This window comes from Lampetra fluviatilis, unplaced genomic scaffold (assembly GCF_964198595.1).
Source record: "Lampetra fluviatilis unplaced genomic scaffold, kcLamFluv1.1 SCAFFOLD_164, whole genome shotgun sequence".
Taxonomy (NCBI): Eukaryota; Metazoa; Chordata; class Hyperoartia; order Petromyzontiformes; family Petromyzontidae; genus Lampetra; species Lampetra fluviatilis.
The window spans coordinates 170,001-195,914 of NW_027621368.1; the positions used below are offsets into that span (position 1 = coordinate 170,001).

Below are 25,914 nucleotides of genomic sequence, written 5' to 3' on the forward strand. Positions count from 1 at the left end.
CTCACTCACCCACCCACTCACCCACCCACTCACCCACTCACCCACTCACTCACCCACTCACTCAACACCCCCACCCACTCACCCACTCACTCACTCACCCACCCACCCACCCACCCACCCACTCACACCACCCACTCACCCACTCACTCAACCACCCACCCACCCACTCACCCACTCACTCACCCCACCACCCACCCACCACCACCCCCCACTCACCTCACCCACCCACTCACCCACCCACTCACCCACTCACCCACTCACTCACTCACCACCACCCACCCACTCACCCACCCACTCACCCACTCACCCACCCACCCACTCACCCACCCACTCACCCACCCACTCACCCACTCACCACCCACTCACCCACCCACTCACCCACCCACTCACCCACCCCACTCACCCACCCACTCACCCACTCACTCACCCACCCACTCACCCACCCACTCACCCACTCACCCACCCACCTTACTCATCCACCCACCCACCTTACTCATCAACTCACCCACTCACTCACCCACCCACTCACCCACCCACTCACTCACCCACTCACCCACTCACTCACCCACCCACCCACCCACTCACCCACCCACTCACTCACTCACCCACCCACTCACCCACCCACTCACCCACCCACTCACCCACTCACCCACCCACCCACTCATCAACTCACCCACTCACTCACCCACCCACTCACCCACCCACTCACTCACCCACTCACCCACTCACTCACCCACCCACCCACCCACTCACCCACCCACTCACTCACTCACCCACCCACTCACCCACCCACTCACCCACCCACTCACCCACCCACTCACCCACTCACTCAACCACCCACTCACCCACCCACTCACCCACTCACTCACCCACCCACCCACCCACTCACCCACCCACTCACCCACTCACTCAACCACCCACCCACCCACTCACCCACTCACTCACCCACCCACCCACCCACCCACTCACTCACCCACCCACTCACCCACCCACTCACCCACTCACCCACTCACTCACCCACCCACCCACCCACTCACCCACCCACCCACTCACTCACCCACCCACCCACTCACCCACCCACTCACCCACCCACTCACCCACCCACTCACCCACCCACTCACCCACCCACTCACCCACTCACTCAACCACCCACTCACCCACCCACTCACCCACCCACTCACCCACCCACTCACCCACCCACTCACCCACCCACTCACCCACCCACTCACCCACCCACTCACCCACCCACTCACCCACCCACTCACCCACCCACTCACCCACCCACTCACCCACCCACTCACCCACCCACTCACCCACCCACTCACCCACCCACTCACCCACCCACTCACCCACTCACTCAACCACAAGGTTTGGCTACTTCCTCCAAAATTTCAGGTTTTGCAACCACCATACTCACACTCACTGTGAGTACGGTGTTGTTGTTGTGGTTGTTGTTGTTGTGGTTGTTGTTGTGATTGTTGTTGTTGTGGTTGTTATGATTGTTGTGGTTGTACATGTTTCTTGTTAATCCAATTGTTATAATTTTTGTGGTTGTAATTGTTGTTGTAAGGATTCTCGTTGTTGTGGTTGTTGTTTTCATTGTTGTGGTTGTTATGTTTGTTGTTGTAGTTATGATTGTTGTTGTGATTATGATTGTTGTTGTGATTATGATTGTTGTTGTTGTGGTTGTTGTTGTTGTTGTTGTGGTTGTTGTTGTGGTTGTTGTTGTTGTGGTTGTTGTTGTGGTTGTTGTTGTGATTATGATTGTGGTTGTTGTGGTTGTTGTGGTTGTTGTTGTTGTGATTGTTGTTGTTGTGGTTGTTGTGGTTGTTGTTGTTGTTGTTGTGATTGTTGTTGTTGTGGTTGTTGTGTCTGCAGCTTCGAGTCCATCCTGAGCTACATCGACGCGCAGTACAAGCGCTACCTGCGCGACGAGAGTGGACTCAACCGCAGACACCTGGTGGACTACAGAGTCCACTGCTGCTTCTACTTCCTGTCTCCTCACGGTCATGGGTGACTCACTCAGTGACTCACTCACACACACAGTGACACACACACACAGTGACACACACACACAGTGACTCACTCACACACACAGTGACACACACAGTGACTCACTCACACACACAGTGACACACACAGTGACTCACTCACACACACAGTGACACACACAGTGACTCACTCACACACACAGTGACACACACAGTGACTCACTCACTCACACAGTGACACACTCACACACACAGTGACACACACAGTGACTCACTCACTCACACAGTGACACACTCACACACACAGTGACACACACAGTGACTCACTCACTCACACAGTGACACACTCACACACACAGTGACACACACAGTGACTCACTCACACACACACAGTGACACACACAGTGACTCACTCACACACACAGTGACCACACAGTGACTCCTCACACACACAGTGACACACACAGTGACTCACTCACACACACAGTGACACACACAGTGACTCACTCACACACACAGTGACACACACAGTGACTCACTCACACACACAGTGACACACACAGTGACTCACACACACACACAGTGACACACACAGTGACTCACTCACACACACAGTGACACACACAGTGACTCACAGTCACACACACAGTGACTCACTCACACACACAGTGACACACACAGTGACTCACACACACAGTGACACACACAGTGACTCACTCACACACACAGTGACACACACACACACAGTGACTCACTCAGTGACTCACTCACACAGTGACACACACAGTGACTCACTCACACACACAGTGACACACACAGTGACTCACTCACACACACAGTGACTCACACTCACTCACACAGTGACACACACAGTGACACACACACACACAGTGACACACACAGTGACTCACTCACACACACAGTGACTCACTCACTCACACAGTGACACACACAGTGACACACACACACACAGTGACTCACTCAGTGACTCACCACACAGTGACACACACAGTGACTCACTCACACACACAGTGACACACACAGTGACTCACTCACACACAGTGACTCACTCACTCACACAGTGACACACACAGTGACACACACACACACAGTGACACACACAGTGACTCACTCACACACACAGTGACACACACAGTGACTCACACACACACACAGTGACACACACAGTGACTCACACACACACACAGTGACACACACAGTGACTCACTCACACACACAGTGACTCACTCAGTGACTCACTCACACACACAGTGACACACACAGTGACTCACACACACACACAGTGACACACACAGTGACTCACACACACACACAGTGACACACACAGTGACACACACACACACAGTGACACACACAGTGACTCACTCACACACACAGTGACACACACAGTGACACACTCACACACACAGTGACACACACACACACAGTGACACACACACACAGTGACTCACTCACACACACAGTGACACACACAGTGACTCACTCACACACACAGTGACACACACAGTGACTCACTCACACACACAGTGACTCACTCACTCACACAGTGACACACACAGTGACTCACTCACACACACAGTGACACACACAGTGACTCACTCACACACACAGTGACACACACAGTGACTCACACACACACACAGTGACACACACAGTGACTCACACACACACAGTGACTCACTCAGTGACTCACTCACACAGTGACACACACACACACAGTGACACACACACAGTGACTCACACACACACACAGTGACACACACAGTGACTCACACACACACACAGTGACACACACAGTGACTCACTCACACACACACAGTGACCACCACACAGTGACTCACTCACACACACAGTGACTCACTCACTCACACAGTGACACACACAGTGACTCACTCACACACACAGTGACACACACAGTGACTCACTCACACACACAGTGACACACACAGTGACACACACACACACACAGTGACACACACAGTGACTCACACACACAGTGACACACACAGTGACTCACTCACACACAGTGACACACACAGTGACTCACTCACACACACAGTGACACCACACAGGTGACACACACACACACAGTGACACACACAGTGACTCACTCACACACACAGTGACACACACACACACAGTGACACACACACAGTGACACACACACAGTGACACACACAGTGACTCACACACACAGTGACACACACAGTGACTCACACACACACACAGTGACACACACAGTGACTCACTCACTCACACAGTGACACACACAGTGACACACACACACACAGTGACACACACAGTGACTCACTCACACACACAGTGACACACACACACACACACACAGTGACACACACACACACAGTGACACACACAGTGACTCACACACACAGTGACACACACAGTGACTCACACACACACACAGTGACACACACAGTGACTCACACACACACACAGTGACACACACAGTGACTCACACACACAGTGACACACACAGTGACTCACACACACACACAGTGACACACACACACACAGTGACACACACACACACACAGTGACACACACAGTGACTCACACACACAGTGACACACACAGTGACTCACACACACACACAGTGACACACACACACACAGTGACTCACTCACACACACAGTGACACACACAGTGACTCACACACACACACACAGTGACACACACAGTGACTCACACACACACACAGTGACACACACAGTGACTCACACACACACACAGTGACACACACAGTGACTCACACACACACACAGTGACACACACAGTGACACACACAGTGACTCACACACAGTGACACACACACACACACAGTGACACACACACACACAGACACACACACACACACAGTGACACACACACAGTGACACACACACACACACAGTGACACACATCATGATGGTGATGGTGGTGGTGATGATGGTGATGGTGGTGATGGTGATGGTGGTGATGGTGATGATGGTGATGGTGGTGATGGTGATGGTGGTGATGTGATGATGGTGATGGTGGTGATGGTGATGATGGTGATGGTGGTGATGGTGATGATGGTGATGGTGGTGATGGTGATGATGGTGATGGTGGTGATGATGGTGATGATGATGATGGTGATGGTGGTGATGGTGATGATGGTGATGATGGTGATGGTGGTGATGATGGTGGTGGTGATGGTGGTGATGGTGGTGGTGGTGATGATGATGGTGGTGATGGTGATGGTGGTGGTGATGATGATGGTGATGGTGGTGATGGTGATGGTGGTGATGGTGATGATGGTGATGGTGGTGATGGTGATGATGGTGATGGTGGTGATGGTGATGATGGTGATGGTGGTGATGATGGTGATGATGATGATGGTGGTGATGGTGATGATGGTGATGATGGTGATGGTGGTGATGGTGGTGATGGTGATGGTGGTGATGGTGGTGATGGTGGTGATGGTGATGGTGGTGATGATGATGGTGATGATGGTGATGGTGGTGATGATGGTGGTGATGATGATGGTGATGATGGTGATGGTGATGGTGGTGATGGTGATGATGGTGATGATGGTGATGGTGGTGATGGTGGTGATGGTGATGGTGGTGATGGTGGTGATGGTGGTGATGGTGATGGTGGTGATGATGATGGTGATGATGGTGATGGTGGTGATGATGGTGGTGATGATGATGGTGATGATGATGATGGTGATGGTGATGGTGGTGATGATGATGGTGATGATGGTGATGGTGATGATGGTGATGATGATGATGGTGATGGTGGTGATGGTGATCAGGTTGAAGCTGCTGGATGTCGAGTTCCTGAAGGCTCTGAGCTGCAAGGTGAACGTGGTTCCCGTCATCGCGAAGGCCGACTCACTCACCCTGAAGGAGCGCGAGAGACTCAAGAAGAGGGTGAGGTGGGGTGAGGTGGGGGTGAGGTGGGGTGAGGTGGGGTGAGGTGGGGTGAGGTGGGGTGAGGTGGGGTGAGGTGGGGTGAGGTGGGGTGAGGTGGGGTGAGGTGGGGTGAGGTGGGGTGAGGTGGGGGTGAGGTGGGGTGAGGTGGGGTGAGGTGGGGTGAGGTGGGGGTGAGGTGGGGTGAGGTGGGGTGAGGTGGGGTGAGGTGGGGGTGAGGTGGGGTGAGGTGGGGTGAGGTGGGGTGAGGTGGGGTGAGGTGGGGGTGAGGTGGGGTGAGGTGGGGTGAGGTGGGGTGAGGTGGGGTGAGGTGGGGGTGAGGTGGGGGTGAGGTGGGGTGAGGTGGGGGTGAGGTGGGGGTGAGGTGGGGGTGAGGTGGGGTGAGGTGGGGTGAGGTGGGGTGAGGTGGGGGTGAGGTGGGGGTGAGGTGGGGTGAGGTGGGGTGAGGTGGGGTGAGGTGGGGGTGAGGTGGGGGTGAGGTGGGGTGAGGTGGGGGTGAGGTGGGGTGAGGTGGGGGTGAGGTGGGGGTGAGGTGGGGGTGAGGTGGGGGTGAGGTGGGGTGAGGTGGGGTGAGGTGGGGTGAGGAGGGGGTGAGGTGGGGGTGAGGTGGGGGTGAGGTGGGGGTGAGGTGGGGTGAGGTGGGGGTGAGGTGGGGGTGAGGTGGGGGAGAGGTGGGGTGAGGTGGGGTGAGGTGGGGGTGAGGTGGGGGTGAGGTGGGGGTGAGGTGGGGGTGAGGTGGGGTGAGGTGGGGTGAGGTGGGGTGAGGTGGGGTGAGGAGGGGGTGAGGTGGGGGTGAGGTGGGGGTTAGGTGGGGGTGAGGTGGGGGTGAGGTGGGGGTGAGGTGGGGGTGAGGTGGGGTGAGGTGGGGTGAGGTGGGGTGAGGTGGGGTGAGGTGGGGTGAGGTGGGGTGAGGTGGGGGTGAGGTGGGGTGAGGTGGGGTGAGGTGGGGTGAGGTGGGGGTGAGGTGGGGTGAGGTGGGGTGAGGTGGGGTGAGGTGGGGGTGAGGTGGGGTGAGGTGGGGGTGAGGTGGGGGTGAGGTGGGGGGTGAGGTGGGGTGAGGTGGGGTGAGGTGGGGTGAGGTGGGGGTGAGGTGGGGGTGAGGTGGGGTGAGGTGGGGTGAGGTGGGGGTGAGGTGGGGGTGAGGTGGGGTGAGGTGGGGGTGAGGTGGGGTGAGGTGGGGGTGAGGTGGGGGTGAGGTGGGGGTGAGGTGGGGTGAGGTGGGGTGAGGTGGGGTGAGGAGGGGGTGAGGTGGGGGTGAGGTGGGGGTGAGGTGGGGGTGAGGTGGGGGTGAGGTGGGGTGAGGTGGGGGTGAGGTGGGGGTGAGGTGGGGGAGAGGTGGGGGTGAGGTGGGGGTGAGGTGGGGTGAGGAGGGGGTGAGGTGGGGGTGAGGTGGGGGTGAGGTGGGGGGTGAGGTGGGGTGAGGTGGGGTGAGGTGGGGTGAGGTGGGGTGAGGTGGGGTGAGGAGGGGGTGAGGTGGGGGTGAGGTGGGGGTGAGGTGGGGGTGAGGTGGGGTGAGGTGGGGGTGAGGTGGGGGTGAGGTGGGGGTGAGGTGGGGTTGAGGTGGGGTGAGGTGGGGTGAGGAGGGGGTGAGGTGGGGGTGAGGTGGGGGTGAGGTGGGGTGAGGTGGGGGTGAGGTGGGGGTGAGGTGGGGGAGAGGTGGGGGTGAGGTGGGGGTGAGGTGGGGTGAGGTGGGGGTGAGGTGGGGGTGAGGTGGGGTGAGGTGGGGGTGAGGTGGGGGTGAGGTGTGGTGAGGTGGGGTGAGGTGGGGGTGAGGTGGGGTGAGGTGGGGTGAGGTGGGGGTGAGGTCGGGTGAGGTGGGGGTGAGGTGGGGTGAGGTGGGGGTGAGGTGGGGGTGAGGTGGGGGTGAGGTGGGGGTGAGGTGGGGTGAGGTGGGGGTGAGGTGGGGTGAGGTGGGGGTGAGGTGGGGGTGAGGTGGGGGTGAGGTGGGGTGAGGTGGGGGTGAGGTGGGGGTGAGGTTGGGTGAGGTGGGGTGAGGAGGGGGTGAGGTGGGGGTGAGGTGGGGGTGAGGTGGGGGTGAGGTGGGGTGAGTTGGGGTGAGGTGGGGGTGAGGAGGGGGGTGAGGAGGGGGTGAGGTGGGGGTGAGGTGGGGGTGAGGTGGGGTGAGGAGGGGGTGAGGAGGGGGTGAGGAGGGGGTGAGGAGGGGGTGAGGTGGGGGTGAGATGGGGGTGAGGTGGGGTGAGGTGGGGGTGAGGTGGGGTGAGGTGGGGTGAGGTGGGGGTGAGGTGGGGGTGAGGAGGGGGTGAGGTGGGGGTGAGGTGGGGGTGAGGAGGGGTGAGGTGGGGTGAGGTGGGGTGAGGTGGGGGTGAGGTGGGGGTGAGGAGGGGGTGAGGTGGGGGTGAGGTGGGGTGAGGTGGGGTGAGGTGGGGGTGAGGTGGGGGTGAGGAGGGGGTGAGGTGGGGGTGAGGTGGGGGTGAGGTGGGGGTGAGGTGGGGTGAGGTGGGGTGAGGTGGGGGTGAGGTGGGGTGAGGTGGGGGGAGGTGGGGGTGAGGTGGGGGTGAGGAGGGGTGAGGTGGGGTGAGGTGGGGGTGAGATGGGGGTGAGGTGGGGTGAGGTGGGGGTGAGGTGGGGGTGAGGTGGGGGTGAGGTGGGGTGAGGTGGGGTGAGGTGGGGGTGAGGTGGGGGTGAGGAGGGGTGAGGAGTGTGCGTTTACACTGTGTGAGTGTGTGTGTACACGTGAGTGTGTGTGTGTACACGTGTGTGTGTGTACACGTGTGTGTGTGTACACGTGTGTGAGTGTGTGTGTGTACACGTGTGTGTGAGTGTGTACACGTGTGTGTGTGTACACGTGTGTGTGTGAGTGTACAGTGGCTAAATGGGGGCTCTGGACGGGTGCGAGGGGCTGGTAACCAATCCACGTTCAATAAATTACCACGAAACCACGAATTCGATATGTAACAAACAAGCTCGTGCCGGAGGCCCCGGGGGGACAGGCGTCTGTGACGTCTCCTGGCCAAACCCCAATTGGCGGAGCCAGGAGACTGAATCTTCACCCTCGGGGCTCCTCCAGAAACAACGAAAAGCCACTTCGTGTGGCCACGTGGAATGTTGGAACGCTCACTGCGGAGGAGAGGCTGCCACTCCTCTGTCGGGAGCTGGACCGGTACCGCCTGGATCTCTGTGGCGTTCAGGAGGTCCGGTGGACCGGCTCTGGCTCCTGCCACCATGGGGGGTGGACAGTCCTCTACTCGGGGCAGGAGACCGCCAAACAACAGGGAGTGGCTCTTCTTCTGAACAAAAGAATGAAGGGGGCGTGGGAGCGTGGCGGTGAGGTGTGGGAAGCTGTAAGCCCCAGGCTACTTTGGGCTCGCCTTCCCATCAACCGGAGGCGAGGAGTGGTGGTCGTGGTGACTTATGCCCCCACCGAAGACGAACATCCGTGGAGGGATGCAGGCAAAGCCGATGAGTCAGATGCCTTCTATGACCTCCTGTCACAGGTGCGGGCTAAAGTGGCCCCTCGGGATAGAGTCATCTTGTTGGGTGACTTCAATGCCCGAGTTGGTCATGATGCTGACCTACATCCTGGGTTTAACCTGCAGACTGGATCGTGTGAGGAGCTCACAAATCCTCGAAAGATCTGGACAAAGTCCCATCGGTGAGCTCCTCCGGCAGGCAAGGCTGCGTTGGCTGGGCCATGTAGCCCGCATGCCCAGCCACCGCATGCCTAGACAGCTTTTGTTCGGCCGGATCGAGGGGGCTAAACGGGCGCGGCACGGGCTAGAGAAGAGATGGAGTGACGTGGTACAGGAGGACGTGGAGCTGAGTGGACTTGCCGATGACTGGTACCAGCGGTGTCAAGATCGGCCTCTGTGGAGGAGGCTCGTGAAGGACGCTACTGGGCAGTTGGAGGCAGTCGCCCTCCAACAACAACGGAGGGCGGAGGAGCGACGCTCACAACAACGAGCGGAGCGCCGGGTGGATAAAGCACAGCAAGTCGGCACAGTAGGGGGCACAGGTGGTGCATCAGCCAGTCATCTCGGTCATCTCGGTCAGTCGACCCGTGGCACCTGCTGGGTCTGCCCCGTGACCTCCTGCCAGCGGGCGTTCGACACTTCACGTGGTAGCCTCAAGGTGCACCTAGCCTGGCACAAGCGTCGTGGTGACGTCACCGCCACTTAGTGGCGAATGGCGGTTGTTGTGTGTGACTGTGTGTGTGACTGTGTGTGTGTGTCACTGTGTGTGTGTGTGTGACTGTGTGTGTGTGTGTCTGTGTGTGTGTGTCTGTGTGTGTGTGTGTGTGACTGTGTGTGTGTGACTGTGTGTGTGACTGTGTGTGTGTGTGTGTGACTGTGTGTGTGTGTGTGTGACTGTGTGTGTGTGTGTGACTGTGTGTGTGTGTGTGACTGTGTGTGTGACTGTGTGTGTGTGTGACTGTGTGTGTGTGTGTGTGACTGTGTGTGTGTGTGTGACTGTGTGTGTGTGTGTGACTGTGTGTGTGTGACTGTGTGTGTGTGTGTGACTGTGTGTGTGTGTGTGACTGTGTGTGGTGTGACTGTGTGTGTGTGTGTGTGTGTGACTGTGTGTGTGTGTGTGACTGTGTGTGTGACTGTGTGTGTGTGTGACTGTGTGTGTGTGTGACTGTGTGTGTGTGACTGTGTGTGTGTGTGTGTGTGACTGTGTGTGTGACTGTGTGTGTGTGTGTGTGACTGTGTGTGTGTGACTGTGTGTGTGTGTGTGTGACTGTGTGTGGTGTGACTGTGTGTGTGTGTGTGTGACTGTGTGTGTGTGTGTGACTGTGTGTGTGACTGTGTGTGTGTGTGTGACTGTGTGTGTGTGTGTGACTGTGTGTGTGTGACTGTGTGTGTGTGTGTGTGTGACTGTGTGTGTGTGTCACTGTGTGTGTGTGTGTGACTGTGTGTGTGTGTGTGACTGTGTGTGTGTGACTGTGTGTGTGACTGTGTGTGTGTGTGTGTGACTGTGTGTGTGTGTGTGTGACTGTGTGTGTGTGTGTGACTGTGTGTGTGTGTGTGACTGTGTGTGTGTGTGTGACTGTGTGTGTGTGTGTGACTGTGTGTGTGTGTGACTGTGTGTGTGTGTGTGTGACTGTGTGTGTGTGTGTGACTGTGTGTGTGTGACTGTGTGTGTGTGTGTGACTGTGTGTGTGTGTGTGACTGTGTGTGTGTGACTGTGTGTGTGTGTGTGACTGTGTGTGTGTGTGTGACTGTGTGTGTGTGTGTGACTGTGTGTGTGACTGTGTGTGTGTGTGTGTGTGACTGTGTGTGTGTGTGTGACTGTGTGTGTGACTGTGTGTCACTGTGTGTGTGTGACTGTGTGTGACTGTGTGTGTGTGTGTGTGTGACTGTGTGTGTGTGTGTGACTGTGTGTGTGTAACTGTGTGTGTGTGTGTGACTGTGTGTGTGTGTGTGTGTGACTGTGTGTGTGTGTGTGACTGTGTGTGTGTAACTGTGTGTGTGTGTGTGACTGTGTGTGTGTGTGACTGTGTGTGTGTGTGACTGTGTGTGTGTGTGACTGTGTGTGTGTGTGACTGTGTGTGTGTGTGACTGTGTGTGTGTGTGTGTGTGACTGTGTGTGTGTGTGACTGTGTGTGTGTGTGACTGTGTGTGTGTGTGACTGTGTGTGTGTGTGACTGTGTGTGTGTGTGACTGTGTGACTGTGTGTGTGTGTGACTGTGTGTGTGTGTGACTGTGTGTGTGTGTGACTGTGTGTGGTGTGTGTGACTGTGTGTGTGTGTGTGTGTGACTGTGTGTGTGTGACTGTGTGTGTGTGTGTGTGTGTGACTGTGTGTGTGTGTCACTGTGTGTGTGTGTGTGACTGTGTGTGTGTGTGTGACTGTGTGTGACTGTGTGTGTGACTGTGTGTGACTGTGTGTGTGTGTGACTGTGTGTGTGTGTGTGACTGTGTGTGTGTGTGTGTGACTGTGTGTGTGTGTGTGACTGTGTGTGTGACTGTGTGTGTGTGTGTGACTGTGTGTGTGTGTGACTGTGTGTGTGTGTGACTGTGTGTGTGTGTGACTGTGTGTGTGTGTGACTGTGTGTGTGTGTGTGACTGTGTGTGTGTGTGTGACTGTGTGTGTGTGTGACTGTGTGTGTGTGTGACTGTGTGTGTGTGTGACTGTGTGTGTGTGTGACTGTGTGTGTGTGTGTGTGACTGTGTGTGTGTGTGACTGTGTGTGTGTGTGACTGTGTGTGGTGTGTGTGACTGTGTGTGTGTGTGTGTGTGACTGTGTGTGTGTGACTGTGTGTGTGTGTGTGTGTGACTGTGTGTGTGTGTCACTGTGTGTGTGTGTGTGACTGTGTGTGTGTGTGTGACTGTGTGTGACTGTGTGTGTGACTGTGTGTGACTGTGTGTGTGTGTGACTGTGTGTGTGTGTGTGACTGTGTGTGTGTGTGACTGTGTGTGACTGTGTGTGTGTGTGACTGTGTGTGTGTGTGTGACTGTGTGTGTGTGTGACTGTGTGTGTGTGTGACTGTGTGTGTGTGTGACTGTGTGTGTGTGTGACTGTGTGTGTGTGTGTGTGTGACTGTGTGTGTGTGTGACTGTGTGTGTGTGTGACTGTGTGTGTGTGTGACTGTGTGTGTGTGTGTGTGTGTGTGACTGTGTGTGTGTGTGACTGTGTGTGTGTGTGACTGTGTGTGGTGTGTAGGTGATGAAGGAAATGGAGGATCACGGCATCAGGATCTACCAGCTGCCGGACGCCGAGTCTGACGAGGATGAGGCCTTCAGGGAGCAGCTCCGCCTCGTCAAGGTATCAACATCATCAGTAGTAGCAGCATCATCAGTAGTAGTAGTAGCATCATCAGTAGTAGTAGCATCATCAGTAGTAGTAGCATCATCAGTAGTAGTAGCATCATCAGTAGTAGTAGCATCATCAGTAGTAGTAGCAGCATCATCAGTAGTAGCAGCATCATCAGTAGTAGTAGCATCATCAGTAGTAGTAGCAGCATCATCAGTAGTAGTAGCATCATCAGTAGTAGTAGCATCATCAGTAGTAGTAGCAGCATCATCAGTAGTAGTAGCAGCATCATCAGTAGTAGCAGCATCATCAGTAGTAGTAGCAGCATCATCAGTAGTATCATCATCATCAGTAGTAGCAGCATCATCAGTAGTAGCAGCATCATCAGTAGTAGTAGCAGCATCATCAGTAGTAGCATCATCAGTAGTAGCATCATCATCATCAGTAGTAGTAGCAGCATCATCAGTAGTAGCAGCATCATCAGTAGTAGCATCATCATCAGTAGTAGTATCATCATCATCAGTAGTAGTAGCAGCATCATCAGTAGTAGCATCATCAGTAGTAGTATCATCATCATCAGTAGTAGTAGCATCATCATCAGTAGTAGTAGCATCATCAGTAGTAGTAGCATCATCAGTAGTAGTAGCAGCATCATCAGTAGTAGCATCATCATCATCAGTAGTAGCATCATCAGTAGTAGCATCAGCATCATCAGTAGTAGCATCATCAGTAGTAGTAGCATCATCATCAGTAGTAGTAGCATCATCATCAGTAGTAGTAGCATCATCAGTAGTAGTAGCATCATCAGTAGTAGTAGCAGCATCATCAGTAGTAGCATCATCATCATCAGTAGCAGCATCATCAGTAGTAGCATCAGCATCATCAGTAGTAGTAGCATCATCATCAGTAGTAGCATCATCAGTAGTAGTAGCATCATCATCAGTAGTAGTAGCATCATCATCAGTAGTAGTATCATCATCATCAGTAGTAGTAGCATCATCAGTAGTAGTAGCATCATCATCAGTAGTAGCATCATCATCATCAGTAGTAGTAGCATCATCAGTAGTAGTAGCATCATCAGTAGTAGTAGCAGCATCATCAGTAGTAGTAGCATCATCATCAGTAGTAGCAGCATCATCAGTAGTAGTAGCATCATCAGTAGTAGTAGCATCATCAGTAGTAGCAGCATCATCAGTAGTAGTAGCATCATCAGTAGTAGTAGCATCATCAGTAGTAGCAGCATCATCAGTAGTAGTAGCATCATCAGTAGTAGTAGCATCATCAGTAGTAGCAGCATCATCAGTAGTAGCAGCATCATCAGTAGTAGTAGCATCATCAGTAGTAGCAGCATCATCAGTAGTAGCAGCATCATCAGTAGTAGTAGCATCATCAGTAGTAGTAGCATCATCAGTAGTAGCAGCATCATCAGTAGTAGCAGCATCATCAGTAGTAGTAGCATCATCAGTAGTAGTAGCATCATCAGTAGTAGCAGCATCATCAGTAGTAGCAGCATCATCAGTAGTAGTAGCATCATCAGTAGTAGCAGCATCATCAGTAGTAGTAGCATCATCAGTAGTAGTAGCATCATCAGTAGTAGCAGCATCATCAGTAGTAGCAGCATCATCAGTAGTAGTAGCATCATCAGTAGTAGTAGCATCATCAGTAGTAGTAGCATCATCAGTAGTAGCAGCATCATCAGTAGTAGTAGCATCATCAGTAGTAGTAGCATCATCAGTAGTAGCAGCATCATCAGTAGTAGCAGCATCATCAGTAGTAGTAGCATCATCAGTAGTAGTAGCATCATCAGTAGTAGTAGCATCATCAGTAGTAGCAGCATCATCAGTAGTAGTAGCATCATCAGTAGTAGTAGCATCATCAGTAGTAGCAGCATCATCAGTAGTAGTAGCATCATCAGTAGTAGCAGCATCATCAGTAGTAGTAGCATCATCAGTAGTAGCAGCATCATCAGTAGTAGCAGCATCATCAGTAGTAGTAGCATCATCAGTAGTAGCAGCATCATCAGTAGTAGTAGCATCATCAGTAGTAGTAGCATCATCAGTAGTAGTAGCATCATCAGTAGTAGTAGCATCATCATCAGTAGTAGCAGCATCATCAGTAGTAGTATCATCATCATCAGTAGTAGTAGCATCATCAGTAGTAGTAGCATCATCAGTAGTAGCAGCATCATCAGTAGTAGTAGCATCATCAGTAGTAGTAGCATCATCATCAGTAGTAGCAGCATCATCAGTAGTAGTATCATCATCATCAGTAGTATCATCATCATCAGTAGTAGTAGCATCATCAGTAGTAGCAGCATCATCAGTAGTAGCAGCATCATCAGTAGTAGTAGCATCATCATCAGTAGTAGTAGCATCATCAGTAGTAGTAGCATCATCAGTAGTAGCAGCATCATCAGTAGTAGCAGCATCATCAGTAGTAGTATCATCAGTAGTAGTATCATCAGTAGTAGCATCATCAGTAGTAGTATCATCAGTAGTAGTATCATCAGTAGTAGTAGCAGCATCAGTAGTAGTATCATCATCATCAGTAGTAGTAGCAGCATCATCAGTAGTAGTATCATCATCAGTAGTAGTAGCAGCATCATCAGTAGTAGCATCATCATCAGTAGTAGCATCATCAGTAGTAGCAGCATCATCAGTAGTAGTAGCATCATCATCAGTAGTAGCATCATCAGTAGTAGTAGCATCATCAGTAGTAGTAGCAGCATCATCAGTAGTAGCATCATCAGTAGTAGCAGCATCATCAGTAGTAGTAGCATCATCAGTAGTAGTAGCAGCATCATCAGTAGTAGCATCATCAGTAGTAGCAGCATCATCATCAGTAGTAGCATCATCAGTAGTAGCAGCATCATCAGTAGTATCATCATCATCAGTAGTAGTAGCATCATCAGTAGTAGTAGCATCATCAGTAGTAGTAGCATCATCAGTAGTAGTAGCATCATCAGTAGTAGCATCATCAGTAGTAGTAGTATCATCAGTAGTAGTATCATCATCATCAGTAGTAGTAGCATCATCAGTAGTAGTATCATCATCATCAGTAGTAGCAGCATCATCAGTAGTAGTAGCATCATCAGTAGTAGCATCATCAGTAGTAGCAGCATCATCAGTAGTAGTAGCATCATCAGTAGTAGTATCATCATCATCAGTAGTAGTAGCATCATCAGTAGTAGTAGCATCAGTAGTAGTAGTATCATCATCATCAGTAGTAGTATCATCATCATCAGTAGTAGTAGCATCATCAGTAGTAGTAGCATCATCAGTAGTAGTATCATCATCATCAGTAGTAGTATCATCATCATCAGTAGTAGTAGCATCATCAGTAGTAGTAGCATCATCAGTAGTAGCATCATCAGTAGTAGTAGCATCATCAGTAGTAGTATCATCATCATCAGTAGTAGTAGCATCATCAGTAGTAGTAGCATCATCAGTAGTAGTAGCATCATCAGTAGTAGCAGCATCATCAGTAGTAGTATCATCATCATCAGTAGTAGCAGCATCATCAGTAGTAGTATCATCATCATCAGTAGTAGTAGCATCATCAGTAGTAGTATCATCATCATCAGTAGTAGTAGCATCATCATCAGTAGTAGTAGCAGCATCAGTAGTAGTAGCATCATCAGTAGTAGTATCATCATCATCAGTAGTATCATCATCATCAGTAGTATCATCATCATCAGTAGTAGTAGCATCATCAGTAGTAGCAGCATCATCAGTAGTAGTAGCATCATCAGTAGTAGCAGCATCATCAGTAGTATCATCATCATCAGTAGTATCATCATCATCAGTAGTAGTAGCATCATCAGTAGTAGTAGCATCATCAGTAGTAGTAGCATCATCAGCAGTAGTAGTAGCATCATCATCAGTAGTAGTAGCAGCATCATCAGTAGCATCAGTAGTAGTAGTAGCATCATCAGCAGCAGTAGCAGCATCATCATCATCAGAATCATCATCAGCAGCAGTATCATCATCTTCAACATCAACATCATCATCATCAGTAACATCATCATCATCATCAGCATCATCAGCATCAGCAGTATCATCATCATTAGCATCATCAGCAGTATCATCATCATCAGCATCATCAGCAGCAGCATCATCAGTAGCATCAGTTGTAGCAGCAGCATCATCAGCAGCAGCAGTGTCATCATCATCATCAGCAGCAGTAACATCATCATCAGCAGCATAATCAGCATCAGCATCATCATCAGCAGCATCATCATCAGTAACATCATCATCAGCAGCATCATCATCAGTAACATCATCATCAGTAACATCATCATCAGTAACATCATCATCAGCAGCATCATCATCAGTAACATCATCATCAGCAGCATCATCATCAGTAACATCATCATCAGTAACATCATCATCAGTAACATCATCATCAGCAGCATCATCATCAGTAACATCATCATCAGTAACATCATCATCATCAGCAGTAGCAGCAGTAACAGCAGCAGCATCATCATCAGTGGTAAATGTGTGGTGAGTGTGTGGTGAGCGTGGTGAGTGAGTGGTGAGTGTGTAAGTGTGTGAGTGTGTGGTGAGTTAGTGGTGAGTGTGTGAGTGGTGAGTGTGTGGTGTGTGAGTGTGTGGTGAGTTAGTGGTGAGTGTGTGAGTGGTGAGTGTGTGAGTGAGTGTGTGAGTTAGTGGTGAGTGTGTGAGTTAGTGGTGAGTGTGTGAGTGAGTGTGTGAGTGGTGAGTGTGTGGTGTGGTGTGTGAGTGTGTGAGTGGTGAGTGTGTGGTGAGCGTGGTGAGTGAGTGGTGAGTGAGTGGTGAGCATGGTGAGTGAGTGGTGAGTGTGTGGTGAGAGTGGTGAGTGTGTGGTGAGTGAGTGTGTGGTGAGTGTGTGGTGAGCGTGGTGAGTGAGTGGTGAGTGAGTGTGTGAGTGAGTGAGTGGTGAGTGAGTGGTGTGTGAGTGTGTGAGTGAGTGAGTGGTGAGTGTGTGGTGTGTGAGTGTGTGAGTGAGTGAGTGGTGAGTGTGTGGTGAGCATGGTGAGTGAGTGGTGAGTGTGTAAGTGTGTGAGTGTGTGAGTGAGTGAGTGGTGAGTGTGTGGTGTGTCAGTGAGTGGTGAGTATGTGGTGTGTGAGTGTGTGAGTGAGTGAGTGGTGAGTGTGTGGTGAGCATGGTGAGTGAGTGGTGAGTGTGTAAGTGTGTGAGTGTGTGAGTGAGTGAGTGGTGAGTGTGTGAGTGTGTGAGTGTGTGAGTGAGTGAGTGTGTGAATGAGTGAGTGGTGAGTGTGTGAGTGTGTGAGTGTGTGAGTGAGTGAGTGGTGAGTGTGTGAGTGTGTGAGTGAGTGAGTGTGTGAGTGAGTGAGTGTGTGAGTGAGTGAGTGAGTGTGTGAGTGAGTGAGTGTGTGAGTGTGTGAGTGAGTGAGTGTGTGAGTGTGTGAGTGGTGAGTGTGTGAGTGTGTGAGTGAGTGAGTGGTGAGTGTGTGGTGTGTGAGTGTGTGAGTGAGTGAGTGTGTGAGTGTGTGAGTGTGTGAGTGGTGAGTGTGTGAGTGTGTGAGTGTGTGAGTGTGTGAGTGTGTGAGTGAGTGAGTGGTGAGTGTGTGAGTGTGTGAGTGAGTGAGTGGTGAGTGTGTGGTGTGTGAGTGTGTGAGTGTGTGAGTGTGTGAGTGAGTGAGTGGTGAGTGTGTGAGTGTGTGAGTGAGTGAGTGGTGAGTGTGTGGTGTGTGAGTGTGTGAGTGTGTGAGTGAGTGAGTGGTGAGTGAGTGGTGAGTTAGTGGTGAGTGTGTGAGTGGTGAGTGTGTGGTGAGAGTGGTGAGTGTGTGGTGAGTGTGTGGTGTGGTGTGTGAGTGTGTGAGTGGTGAGTGTGTGGTGAGTTAGTGGTGAGTGTGTGAGTGGTGAGTGTGTGAGTGAGTGAGTGAGTGGTGAGTGTGTGGTGTGGTGTGTGAGTGTGTGAGTGGTGAGTGTGTGGTGAGTTAGTGGTGAGTGTGTGAGTGGTGAGTGTGTGAGTGAGTGAGTGAGTGGTGAGTGTGTGGTGTGAGTGGTGAGTGAGTGAGTGAGTGGTGAGTGTGTGGTGTGAGTGGTGAGTGAGTGAGTGAGTGGTGAGTGTGTGGTGTGGTGTGTGAGTGTGTGAGTGGTGAGTGTGTGGTGAGCATGGTGAGTGAGTGGTGAGTGTGTAAGTGTGTGAGTGTGTGGTGAGTTAGTGGTGAGTGTGTGAGTGAGTGTGTGAGTGGTGAGTGTGTGGTGTGGTGTGTGAGTGTGTGAGTGGTGAGTGTGTGGTGAGCGTGGTGAGTGAGTGGTGAGTGAGTGGTGAGCATGGTGAGTGAGTGGTGAGTGTGTGGTGAGAGTGGTGAGTGTGTGGTGAGTGAGTGTGTGGTGAGTGTGTGGTGAGCGTGGTGAGTGAGTGGTGTGTGAGTGTGTGAGTGAGTGAGTGGTGAGTGTGTGGTGAGCATGGTGAGTGAGTGGTGAGTGTGTAAGTGTGTGAGTGTGTGAGTGAGTGAGTGGTGAGTGTGTGGTGTGTCAGTGAGTGGTGAGTGTGTGGTGTGTGAGTGTGTGAGTGAGTGTGTGAGTGAGTGTGTGAGTGTGTGAGTGAGTGAGTGAGTGGTGAGTGTGTGGTGTGTGAGTGAGTGAGTGGTGAGTGTGTGAGTGGTGAGTGTGTGAGTGTGTGAGTGTGTGAGTGTGTGAGTGTGTGAGTGAGTGAGTGTGTGAGTGTGTGAGTGAGTGAGTGAGTGTGTGAGTGAGTGTGTGAGTGTGAGTGTGTGAGTGTGAGTGAGTGTGTGAGTGAGTGTGTGAGTGAGTGTGTGAGTGAGTGTGAGTGAGTGAGTGTGTGAGTGTGAGTGTGTGAGTGTGAGTGAGTGTGTGAGTGAGTGTGTGAGTGAGTGAGTGTGTGAGTGAGTGAGTGTGTGTGTGAGTGAGTGAGTGATGAGTGTGTGGTGTGTGAGTGAGTGAGTGTGTGAGTGTGTGAGTGGTGAGTGTGTGAGTGGTGAGTGTGTGGTGTGTGAGTGTGTGAGTGGTGAGTGTGTGAGTGGTGAGTGTGTGAGTGAGTGAGTGGTGAGTGTGTGAGTGAGTGAGTGAGTGAGTGGTGAGTGTGTGAGTGTGTGAGTGAGTGAGTGAGTGGTGAGTGTGTGAGTGTGTGAGTGTGTGAGTGAGTGAGTGAGTGGTGAGTGTGTGGTGTGTGAGTGTGTGGTGTGTGAGTGTGTGAGTGGTGAGTGTGTGAGTGAGTTAGTGGTGAGTGTGTGAGTGGTGAGTGTGTGGTGTGTCAGTGAGTGATGAGTGTGTGGTGTGTGAGTGTGTGAGTGAGTGAGTGGTGAGTGTGTGGTGTGTCAGTGAGTGAGTGGTGAGTGAGTGAGTGGTGAGTGTGTGGTGTGTGAGTGTGTGAGTGGTGAGTGTGTGAGTGTGTGAGTGAGTGAGTGAGTGAGTGGTGAGTGTGTGAGTGTGTGAGTGTGTGAGTGTGTGAGTGGTGAGTGTGTGAGTGTGTGAGTGAGTGAGTGATGAGTGTGTGAGTGTGTGAGTGGTGTGTGAGTGAGTGAGTGTGTGAGTGTGTGAGTGAGTGAGTGAGTGAGTGAGTGGTGAGTGTGTGAGTGTGTGAGTGAGTGAGTGAGTGAGTGGTGAGTGTGTGGTGTGTCAGTGAGTGATGAGTGTGTGGTGTGTGAGTGTGTGAGTGTGTGAGTGAGTTAGTGGTGAGTGTGTGGTGAGCATGGTGAGTGAGTGGTGAGTGTGTGGTGAGTGTGTGGTGAGCGTGGTGAGTGAGTGGTGAGTGAGTGGTGAGTGTGTGAGTGGTGAGTGTGTGGTGAGCGTGGTGAGTGAGTGGTGAGTGAGTGGTGAGTGGTGAGTGTGTGGTGAGAGTGGTGAGTGTGTGGTGAGCGTGGTGAGTGAGTGGTGAGTGTGTGGTGAGAGTGGTGAGTGTGTGGTGAGCATGGTGAGTGAGTGGTGAGTGAGTGGTGAGTGTGTGGTGAGCAGGAGAGCGTGGTGAGTGAGTGGTGAGTGTGTGGTGAGCGTGGTGAGTGAGTGGTGAGTGTGTGGTGAGCGTGGTGAGTGAGTGGTGAGTGTGTGGTGAGCAGGAGAGCGTGGTGAGTGTGTGGTGAGTGAGTGGTGAGTGAGTGGTGAGCATGGTGAGTGAGTGGTGAGTGAGTGGTGAGTGTGTGGTGAGTGAGTGGTGAGTGTGTGGTGAGCGTGGTGAGTGAGTGGTGAGTGTGTGGTGAGTGCGTGGTGAGTGAGTGGTGAGTGTGTGGTGAGCAGGAGAGCGTGGTGAGTGAGTGGTGAGTGAGTGGTGAGTGTGTGGTGAGTGAGTGGTGAGTGAGTGGTGAGTGTGTGGTGAGCAGGAGAGCGTGGTGAGTGAGTGGTGAGCGTGGTGAGTGAGTGGTGAGTGAGTGGTGAGTGTGTGGTGAGTGTGTGGTGAGTGAGTGGTGAGTGAGTGGTGAGTGTGTGGTGAGCAGGAGAGCGTGGTGAGTGAGTGGTGAGTGTGTGGTGAGCATGGTGAGTGAGTGGTGAGTGAGTGGTGAGTGTGTGGTGAGCGTGGTGAGTGAGTGGTGAGTGAGTGGTGAGTGAGTGGTGAGCGTGGTGAGTGAGTGGTGAGTGTGTGGTGAGCAGGAGAGCGTGGTGAGTGAGTGGTGAGTGTGTGGTGAGCGTGGTGAGTGAGTGGTGAGAGTGGTGAGTGTGTGGTGAGCGTGGTGAGTGAGTGGTGAGTGTGTGGTGAGCAGGAGAGCGTGGTGAGTGTGTGGTGAGTGAGTGGTGAGTGAGTGGTGAGCATGGTGAGTGAGTGGTGAGTGAGTGGTGAGTGTGTGGTGAGTGAGTGGTGAGTGTGTGGTGAGCGTGGTGAGTGAGTGGTGAGTGTGTGGTGAGTGCGTGGTGAGTGAGTGGTGAGTGTGTGGTGAGCAGGAGAGCGTGGTGAGTGAGTGGTGAGTGAGTGGTGAGTGTGTGGTGAGTGAGTGGTGAGTGAGTGGTGAGTGTGTGGTGAGCAGGAGAGCGTGGTGAGTGAGTGGTGAGCGTGGTGAGTGAGTGGTGAGTGAGTGGTGAGTGTGTGGTGAGTGTGTGGTGAGTGAGTGGTGAGTGAGTGGTGAGTGTGTGGTGAGCAGGAGAGCGTGGTGAGTGAGTGGTGAGTGTGTGGTGAGCATGGTGAGTGTGTGGTGAGCATGGTGAGTGTGTGGTGAGCATGGTGAGTGTGTGGTGAGCATGGTGAGTGAGTGGTGAGCGTGGTGACTGAGTGGTGAGTGTGTGGTGAGTGTGTGGTGAGTGTGTGGTGAGTGAGTGAGTGGTGAGTGAGTGGTGAGTGTGTGGTGAGCAGGAGAGCGTGGTGAGTGAGTGGTGAGTGTGTGGTGAGCGTGGTGAGTGTGTGGTGAGCATGGTGAGTGTGTGGTGAGCATGGTGAGTGAGTGGTGAGCGTGGTGAGTGAGTGGTGAGTGTGTGGTGAGCAGGAGAGCGTGGTGAGCGTGGTGAGTGAGTGGTGAGTGTGTGGTGAGCAGGAGAGCGTGGTGAGCGTGGTGAGTGAGTGGTGAGTGAGTGGTGAGTGTGTGGTGAGCATGGTGAGTGTGTGGTGAGCATGGTGAGTGAGTGGTGAGCGTGGTGAGTGAGTGGTGAGTGAGTGGTGAGTGAGTGGTGAGCGTGTGGTGAGTGTGTGGTGAGTGAGTGGTGAGTGAGTGGTGAGTGTGTGGTGAGTGAGTGGTGAGTGAGTGGTGAGTGAGTGGTGAGTGTGTGGTGAGCAGGAGAGCGTGCCGTTCGCCGTGGTGGGCTCCACGTCTCTGTGCGAGGTGCGGGGTGGAGGAGGTGGAGGTGGTGGAGGTGGTGGAGGTGGTGGAGGTGGAGGAGGTGGAGGAGGTGGAGGAGGTGGAGGCAGGAGGGTGCGGGGCCGCCTCTACCCGTGGGGCGTCGTGGAAGTGGAGAACGCTGAACACAACGACTTCCTCAAGCTACGCACCATGCTCGTGTACGACGCTCACCACTCGCTCACCACTCGCTCATCCACTCACTCACCCGCCCACTCACTCGCTCACCCACTCACTCACCCAGCCACTCACCCGCTCACCCAGCCACTCACCCAGCCACTCACTCACACAGCCACTCACTCACCCAGCCACTCACCCGCTCACCCAGCCACTCCCCCAGCCACTCACTCACCCAGCCACTCACCCGCTCACCCAGCCACTCACCCAGCCACTCACTCACACAGCCACTCACTCACCCAGCCACTCACCCGCTCACCCAGCCACTCACCCAGCCACTCACTCACACAGCCACTCACTCACCCAGCCACTCACCCGCTCACCCAGCCACTCCCCCAGCCACTCACTCACACAGCCACTCACCCGCTCACCCAGCCACTCACCCAGCCACTCACTCACACAGCCACTCACTCACCCAGCCACTCACCCGCTCACCCAGCCACTCACCCAGCCACTCACTCACACAGCCACTCACTCACCCAGCCACTCACCCGCTCACCCAGCCACTCACCCAGCCACTCACTCACACAGCCACTCACTCACCCAGCCACTCACCCGCTCACCCAGCCACTCACCCAGCCACTCACTCACCCAGCCACTCACCCACCCACGCACTCTCACCCACCCACCCACTCTCACCCACCCACTCTCTCTCACCCACCCACCCACTCTCACCCACTCACTCTCACCCACTCTCACCCACCCACCCACTCTCACCCACTCACTCTCACCCACCCACCCACTCTCACCCACCCACCCACTCTCACCCACCCACCCACTCTCACCCACCCACTCTCACCCACCCACCCACTCACTCTCACCCACCCACTCTCACCCACCCACTCTCACCCACCCACTCTCACCCACCCACTCACTCTCACCCACCCACTCTCACCCACCCACTCTCACCCACCCACTCTCACCCACTCACTCTCACCCACTCTCACCCACCCACCCACTCTCACCCACTCACTCTCACCCACCCACCCACTCTCACCCACCCACCCACTCTCACCCACCCACCCACTCTCACCCACTCACACCCACTCTCACCCACCCACTCTCACCCACCCACCCACTCACTCTCACCCACCCACTCTCACCCACCCACTCTCACCCACCCACTCTCACCCACCCACTCACTCTCACCCACCCACTCTCACCCACCCACTCTCACCCACCCACTCTCACCCACCCACCCACTCTCACCCACCCACTCACTCTCACCCACTCTCACCCACCCACCCACTCTCACCCACTCACTCTCACCCACCCACTCCACTCTCACCCACCCACCCACTCTCACCCACCCACTCACTCACCCACCCACCCACTCTCACCCACCACTCTCACCCACTCTCACCCACCCACCCACTCTCACCCACTCACTCTCACCCACTCACCACCACCCACTCTCACCACCCACCACTCTCACCCACCCACTCTCACCCACCCACTCTCACCCACCACTCTCACCCACCCACTCTCACCCACTCACTCTCACCCACCCACTCCCACCCACTCACTCTCACCCACCCACTCACCTCTCACCCACCCACTCACTCTCACCCACCCACTCACTCACCCACCCACTCCCACCCACCCACCCACCCCTCCCACCCACTCACTCTCACCCACCCACCCACTCCCACCCACTCTCACCCACCCACTCTCACCCACCCACTCCCACCCACCCACCCACCCACTCCCACCCACTCACTCTCACCCACCCACCCACTCCCACCCACTCTCACCCACCCACTCTCACCCACCCACTCCCACCCACCCACCCACCCACTCCCACCCACTCACTCTCACCCACCCACTCCCACCCACCCACCCACTCTCACCCACCCACCCACTCCCACCCACTCACTCTCACCCACCCACTCCCACCCACTCCCACCCACCCACTCCCACCCACTCACTCTCACCCACCCACTCCCACCCACTCCCACCCACTCCCACCCACCCACTCTCCCCCACCCACCCAGCCACTCACTCACCCACCCACCCACTCTCACCCACCCACTCTCACCCACCCACCCACTCTCACCCACCCACCCACTCTCACCCACCCACTCTCACCCACCCACCCACTCTCACCCACCCACTCTCACCCACCCACTCTCACCCACCCACTCTCACCCACCCACTCTCACCCACCCACCCACTCTCACCCACCCACCCACTCTCACCCACTCACTCTCACCCACTCACTCTCACCCACCCACCCACTCTCACCCACCCACCCACTCTCACCCACTCACTCTCACCCACCCACCCACTCTCACCCACCCACTCTCACCCACCCACCCACTCTCACCCACCCACTCTCACCCACTCACTCTCACCCACTCACTCTCACCCACCCACCCACTCTCACCCACCCACTCTCACCCACTCACTCTCACCCACCCACTCTCACCCACCCACCCACTCTCACCCACCCACCCACTCTCACCCACCCACCCACTCTCACCCACTCACTCTCACCCACCCACTCTCACCCACCCACCCACTCTCACCCACCCACCCACTCTCACCCACCCACCCACTCTCACCCACTCACTCTCACCCACTCACTCTCACCCACCCACTCTCACCCACCCACCCACTCTCACCCACCCACCCACTCTCACCCACTCACTCTCACCCACCCACTCTCACCCACTCACTCTCACCCACTCACTCTCACCCACTCACTCTCACCCACCCACCCACTCTCACCCACCCACTCTCACCCACTCACTCTCACCCACCCACCCACTCTCACCCACTCACTCTCACCCACCCACTCTCACCCACCCACCCACTCTCACCCACTCACTCTCACCCACTCACTCTCACCCACCCACTCTCACCCACTCACTCTCACCCACTCACTCTCACCCACCCACCCACTCTCACCCACCCACCCACTCTCACCCACCCACCCACTCACTCACCCACCCACCCACTCTCACCCACCCACCCACTCTCACCCACCCACCCACTCTCACCCACCCACCCACTCACTCACCCACCCACCCACTCTCACCCACCCACCCACTCTCACCCACTCACTCACCCACCCACCCACTCTCACCCGCTCACTCTCACCCACTCACTCTCACCCACCCACCCACCCACTCTCACCCACCCACTCTCCCCCACCAACCCCCACCTACCCACCCACTGTCCCCTACCAACCCCCACCCACCCTCACCCACCCACCCACTCCTACCCACTCCCACCCACTCCCACCCACTCTCCCCCACCAACCCCCACCCACCCACCCACTCTCCCCTACCAACCCCCACCCACCCACCCACTCTCCCCCACCCACCCACCCACTCTCCCCCACCAACTGTCACCCACCCACTCCCA

General features: G+C 54.4%; 1 protein-coding gene across 1 annotated transcript in view; it reads left to right on the plus strand.

The window, feature by feature from the left end:
- LOC144955145 (septin-2-like) overlaps positions 1–25,914 on the plus strand; it is a 48,566-nt gene that overhangs the window by 13,942 nt on the left and 8,710 nt on the right. The window contains exons 6-10 of the mRNA XM_078885467.1: positions 1,879–2,013; positions 5,809–5,926; positions 12,549–12,650; positions 22,309–22,352; positions 22,443–22,529. Of these exons, the coding sequence (XP_078741593.1) occupies positions 1,879–2,013; positions 5,809–5,926; positions 12,549–12,650; positions 22,309–22,352; positions 22,443–22,529 (486 nt within the window). The remainder of the gene's footprint in view (positions 1–1,878; positions 2,014–5,808; positions 5,927–12,548; positions 12,651–22,308; positions 22,353–22,442; positions 22,530–25,914) is intronic.